Consider the following 6,718-nt stretch of genomic DNA (forward strand, 5'->3'; position numbering starts at 1 on the left):
AAGAACGGTTAGTCAGTACTAACCGTTCTGGCTGTCACGTCTCCTTGGGCCACATTCTCAGGCTTCTTCTCCCTTTTATCAAGCACCATAGGTTCAGACGGTAGTCCATGCCCAGGTTTTGGATGCAAGCCTGGCCAACTGGGCGGTTCTGCTGCGGTTCCTACCTTAGGTTCAGCTACAGGGAGCCGCATGCCTCTCGCCAGGCCGATCCCTACTCGGTCTTGAGCCATGGGCATTCCTCTTGCAAATCCAACCAAAGGTACACTGGCGAGCATTGCTGCTCCTCGGCCAAACTGCATAGGTGATGAACCACCAGGAGTAATGAAACCTCGCCCTATACTGATACCCCCTGTGGAGAACGGTAAGCCTCCACCACGACCTGCGGCCTGTTCTTCGGGCTTGAGCACGCGTCCCATCGGCGGCAAGGGCATACTCTTCTCCCCCGGGTAGCCGGGCGTAGGCGGCTTGGTAGGGTCCATTCTTTGGTCAATTTGATGTGGATTTATGTTTGCTTTCTGTGTGACACAAACAAACTAGTTCGAAACAGAAGGCTAGTCTGATTGTATTTTATGACAGACACGTGTTACCCAACTAAAAGCTAACAAGCTAACCTTACACCAGACATAAGGTTACGCTAACGTGGTCAGTAGACCCGTACGGATCACTCGGTGGGCCTCTCTAGATATTGAGTGCGTTTTTCATGGCTCTAAAGTAATTACAATTAGAAAGATAACGGTTCTGTATTTGATTGAGTTGTAGCTTCCCGGTTAAACAACGGATTTAACACAAGGCATGGTGACAAATTGCATCCGCCTTAGCAGCTCACTCTTCTTTGTAAACTTATGACTTAACTCACCTTAATATGCGTCTTTGGGCTTGGAGGAAAATTATTATTGCTGTACACTATACATCGAATTAAAAGTTGCCGTCTGCCCTCGCTCGATGGTGGCCGTAATACTGTTAAGAAACACGCTGTCACAGTGACCTTGCTTCTCAGCTAATGACTGAATGAACGTTTTTTTTTTTCTAGATTAGTAAGTAAGGCATGCCTATTGGTTTGATCACCTGTCAATCTAATATGATTGCAGCATCTCGAAGAGTCGCCTTTACTACAAAAATCGCCCCCTAGTGGCTCAAGTATTACCTGCAATTACTTTAAAACCCTCAGCAGATACGAACATCTGCCATAATGTATACTGTATGTTGAGGAAATTACAAGATTGCACAATGACAGTAGCACGTCTTGTCACTTTTTGTGATGAAAATAGGTCATCCAACGCAAGTGTCTCCTGTTTTAATACATCTGTATTGGACCAGTTGTACTGTAATGCATATTATATTAAACAATATATCAGATTATATTATATACTATTGAGAGGGGGAGGGGGAGAGTGAGACAACATGCATAATACATATTGAGATGTATGTAGGTTTAGATTCTTTGGATGTTTATGGTATTCTATTTTTATCTCATGATTATTTGCTTTACCATGCAAATACATGTGATTTTAACATCATTGAGTTGAGAGATACAGACAGACAGACAGACAGACAGACAGACAGACAGACAGACAGACAGATGGATTGAAGGCTAAGGATAGGTAGATGGATAGATCAATGGAGAGAGAGGAAGATAAAAAAGATAGTTCGATGATAGCAGGCAATAGAGCAATAGATGGACACTGGACAGATGTACAAATCACATCACTTTGTCAAACACAATGATGATATGATCATTGTGATTAGTGTCCTATAATGTGGGTGACCAGAAATCGCCAAAACTCAGGTTTCTGGGTCTATTTCATACCACCAAAGTCGCCATCATCAAAAGTCTGATAGCTTTCTTCAAACCAACATTATCCTTCCATCTCTCTTCTACCCAAGCGAAGCCTTGGCTTCTGGATCCTAATCAGACCCTTCCTATCAGGCTGCTCCTGGGAATATAGTTTCTTCATTGGAACCATATTGAATCGAAGGAGGGAACATCGCAATCCTCAATGACCCTGCCTCTCACGACGTCACAACATGTAACCAATGGACATACATGGTGGGACGCATTAAAGTTTGCATTGTAATTCAAAATTGAAGAGAAAAAATTGACCTGACAATTAGTGTGTCCTTTGTCCCACAGATCTGTAGAAAAAGTAAAGAGAACCCACTAATATAGGCCCCGGTGTCGCAGGATATCTCTGTACTGCCAGTGTCCAGTCATTCCTCATGCACCTGACTGCTAATGAAGTGCAATCCAGACCTTATCGCGACCTGGGCTTATCTCCGCCAGGTGTTTCACTCTCTCACAACGGAACAATCCATCACAATCCATCTCTTTATTGCATCAAGTAAGTTCCTCAAGCGGATGCAAGGACCTAAGGGGGTAAAGGTTGGCATAAGCACACACTCTAAATGGTCACTTCCAGAGTTATGCTGTGCTTATTTATTATGCACACGATTATTATTTTTTGGTTTTGTCCGTCGATGCTTTACAGTTAGGTATATGTTTGAGATCTGGGGAATTATATGGAGAGTTCAGCTGTGCTGTTTCTCCTTTTGAATAATGTGCCTTTGTCAAAATGTATCATGGTTCATACCCTCTGCATGTGGTTGGTAGACCCACAACCAAATACTGTTGCTTAGGCATCTTGTCTCTTCACTCTGCATAAATATGTTGAGATGTATTAGGATGCTCTTATTTAATTACAGAGTTTCACTGTAACTCAAAAGGCACAATTGGATGGAGACATAGTTTTAGCACGTTTGTTGCAGCCTTTTAGAACTTGACAGAAACTACATTTTGCATGACTGATGTCACATTCCAGCCGCGTCAAAGCCAAAGCTTTTAATTCTTCACGCTTGCTTAATGTCTCCTGCTCTCTGACATGATCTTTTTTTGGCCGCGGCTTTGCATCCCACAAGCATCTTTTACGTTTAATACACCATTGTACATTTAATTTAGCATTAAAAAATTGCCTCTGTATAAACCCACCGTGTGGGTAGAAAAAAACTGATGAATCACACTTTGAAATTAAACCATCTGGCTGCATCGTATACATCCATGAGGACAGCTTATTAAATGGATAACACAGCAACAGATAATGTTTTTTGGACGCTCATACACGCAGGGGCCATCCAGCGCCTTGAATTGTAAAGTGTAAAGTGTGTTCAGCTATAGTGGTCTTTAATCACAGACAGGATTTGTCACTTTGTTCCGCCCCGCAGGCTGCTGTGGAACACAACTATCGTCCAGGTCCAGGATAAACAAGCACACCAATCCAAGACCCATTTGCCTTGCAGCAATTGTTTTTCCACCATAGAAAGGCCCTTGCATGAGGGGCGTACAGAGCGCCAACTCTTTTTGGCGTCCGGTAAAAAGTCCCAGAGGACGTACAGTTATACTCTTCGTAACACATCGTTCTGTCCTTTCAATGCCTTGTCTTAAAATAGCCCTGCATCTGAAATGATTTCAGTTATCTACATCAACTCTGCTCCACAACACTGAGTATCTATTTCTAGATACATTACGCTATGCCAATTACTGCACTTTACTATAAACCGATTTCATAAAGCATGCAGAGTGTAAAATAGTAATGAAAGTTCTCCAGAGTTATTTTGTGATCTAAGGGCAAGCTAAACTTTGGTTTTCAGGTCACTGGTTAGACACATTAGCAATTAGCCTTAGACCGGCTCCCGGCCTCGAGGTAATCAGACATACTCCCAAAAGCATTAGGTGGGCGATTCTCCCCCTACACCTGGTTGTGACAAGAGTAATTGAGTCAGTGTTCCAGAAAATAGCCCTTTTTCTATCTTCTCCTCAGTGTCCGTTTTGTCCACTCTTTCTCAGCCTCTTTTCTCTGTTTCAGACACATATCATAGATGGCTGCATTTTCCAGCCTGCACAGTTTCTCGAGAACATAGGAGAAATAATGTAATCAAAGTATCTAGCCAACAAATTGCGGGAGATTTAATCGTTTCCACACAAAAGGGTAGAGACATCAAATTATGTTTCAAATGTAACCCTACAGTCCCGTTTTGCTGATAGTTATCAATATTACTAATGAGCAAGGAGGAGCAAATGAAAACCCTGCCATTCAGTGCTGATGTAACCATGGTTGCAATGAACAATCAATGAACTACAAAATGTATTTTTGCAAATTGCACCTTTTTTTCTTTCTTCACAAGGCTCCTCTGAGAATAAGTACCAATAACAAGTCTCTCCTCCTAAAAATACAAATCACTTGACTATAAACTGGTTGGATAAATCTATCGATTCTCATTGCAATATCTGTGCAAATAATAGTATTTAAAGAGCTTTCGTTTTACATCTAAACAATACCACCATGATTCGCCTACTCTTAGAGTACAAATATGTCTATTTTCTTCATCCACTTATTGGCAAGTCCAACCCCTGTATGTGTGTTTCCTATGATCTCCAACACACCCTTAAGTGTATTATACGTGACGTGACCTGAGTGGATAGGTCATTAGGTCAACAAAATGTATATTTGTGTTTAATGGACAGTATTTGAACTGGACTCTAGACATGGCGCCTACTGTTTAAACAGCTGCGCCCATAATAAAGATGATGAACTGCTACTATTTACTCTACTTTGACAGTTGAAAGTCAAATTATATGTCGTCTTTAATGGAATGATCTTCATTTGAAAGTGAGACCACATACATATATTAGGTCCACCTTCTCATCCAATAAAAACTGGATTCATGTGTTTGAAGACCTTCCAACAATGATGCTATCGTCATTGATCGTAACAATTTTTTGGTGCATTTAGATCTTCCGGTGTATGGTTTTTAAAATATGACTCACAACTGCATCCTTTGTAGCTGAATAACATATCAAAACACATTTAGTTGCCTTGTAATACGTTTAAGATCATGTGACAAGGACTTACAAGCCCCAGATTTAAGGGGTATTAAGTAGAATCACAAGAGCTTTTCCATGGTTTACTGCCTATGTGAAGACTCTCCTGGAGAAAAAATGCTCCAACAGTCATTTGAGTCAAGGGTTAAGTCTTTGGGTAAAGTATTTGAATGAAGCTGCAAGTATAAGAAATTATTCATAAGCCTAAACTGTAATACATTTAGGATAAAAGCGACTGTAAAATGACAAAATGTAAAATGTACTAACATTCTTTTTTTTTTGTTTACTGCTTTTCCTCACATCCACGATAAATGACAGGATTCTATACTAGTGTGGTCTTTTTCAAATACTCCATTAACCGCCTGGGTAATTACAACAGACAATGTGTACATCACTACATATTTGATTGACCATCTAGTCTTTTGGGATAACAAATTGATTTAGCGTGCTTTCACAGGGCATGTTAAAGAAAACCACCCTATGTCTCCTTACTGCAGATGGCTCTCGGGCTTCCCAAGAAGTAGAAAATATGTTAAACTAGACACACAGCCATGAATGACGCAGATAGGACCTATCAATTTCCTTGGAGACACGGACCCATATTTATAGTTATCGGTATGAATGCCACCAAAACAAAGAAAACATGGATTACCAAGTGGGGAATCAAACCAGGTCTCCGGAGATTTCTCTCTGTCTCACCGGTTCCTAGAGCAGTGTTGTACTGACCCTTGCTTGGTTTGGCAGGAGCCCCGAGCCGTTGCATCAGACCTCCAGGAGACCGGGGGTGGGTGACGTAGCTCTCTCCACCCTGACTGCATGGTGCGATGGCTCTCTAATGTATCTGCTGTACTTCTGTGTGTGTGGGGGGAGAGGAACAATGTCACCGTCAGGCTGGCTGGCAGCTGGCGGCCACATCTGATGTGACAGTCATCATTAGCCAGTTGTCAGTCGGGTGGATACGGGCGACAGACTGCATCCCAGGTAACGGTTGCGGCGGGGGAAAGGCCAAGGAGACTGGGATGGGGGGTTTAGTGATTTGAACGCACTGAGGGAGGGCTTCACAAACAGAGATGGCCTTTCCAACGCTAGGGGGGAAGCATGCTCCAGCTGTTCCTGCCTTGATGAGTAAGACGTTGGTGATGATGATGGTGGTGGTGGTGAAGATGATAATGATGAGGATGATGAAGATGACGAAGATGATGCAGAAGTAAAGGAGGAGGAGGACAACGACCCAACTAATCATCAATTTCCAAAGACACTGCACCCTATATGCACTCACTATTTCCCTTTGCTCCAAACATAAACTGAATGTATTTCGCCCCACCCCCCCCCCCCCCCCTCCTCATTTGAATAGATGTAATTGCTCCAGGATGCCACTCAATGATGGATGTGCGCCACATTCATTGAGTGGCATCCGAGCAAGATACTGAATGGGTGAACGTATTGTGTGGCGGGGAGTGAGACCGCTGCAGTTCTTTGCCAAATAACAAACGGCGAGTAAATGGGTCATCAGTTCAGTGGTTTTCTAGCTTTGGAAAGTTGAATCTATTTATAAACAGCTGACATATCCTTTCGATTGTGTCAGCACAATGAACATAAAACTCATATCCCCTTTCAGTTAATGAAAAAAGAGAATGCTAGGGCCCCTGGTTATTTGGTCTTATGATCATCTCCTTGGCCAAATGTAACATGAACTGGTTGGGATTCGTGGATGTATTCGAATAAAATCTCGAATTTAAGTTTTAACCAATCATTTATCACACTTAATTGGACATTGTTTATGTCTAATTGGATATCTCTTCTCCCATACCATGAACACATGCCCCCCCCCCCCCCCCCCGTTAC

At 42.3% G+C, this 6,718-nt stretch overlaps 1 protein-coding gene across 1 annotated transcript in view; it reads right to left on the reverse strand.

Annotated features, from left to right (window-relative positions):
* Positions 1-1,108, reverse strand: part of piwil2 (piwi-like RNA-mediated gene silencing 2) — a 37,554-nt gene extending 36,446 nt beyond the window's left edge. Inside the window, exons 1-2 of the mRNA XM_060054132.1 lie at positions 857-1,108; positions 24-515 (exon numbers count right to left, since the gene is read on the reverse strand). Of these exons, the coding sequence (XP_059910115.1) occupies positions 24-479 (456 nt within the window). The 5' untranslated portion in view covers positions 480-515; positions 857-1,108. The remainder of the gene's footprint in view (positions 1-23; positions 516-856) is intronic.
* Between the last annotated feature and the right edge of the window lie 5,610 nt (positions 1,109-6,718).

Source organism: Gadus macrocephalus, chromosome 6 (assembly GCF_031168955.1).
Source record: "Gadus macrocephalus chromosome 6, ASM3116895v1".
Classification (NCBI taxonomy): Eukaryota; Metazoa; Chordata; class Actinopteri; order Gadiformes; family Gadidae; genus Gadus; species Gadus macrocephalus.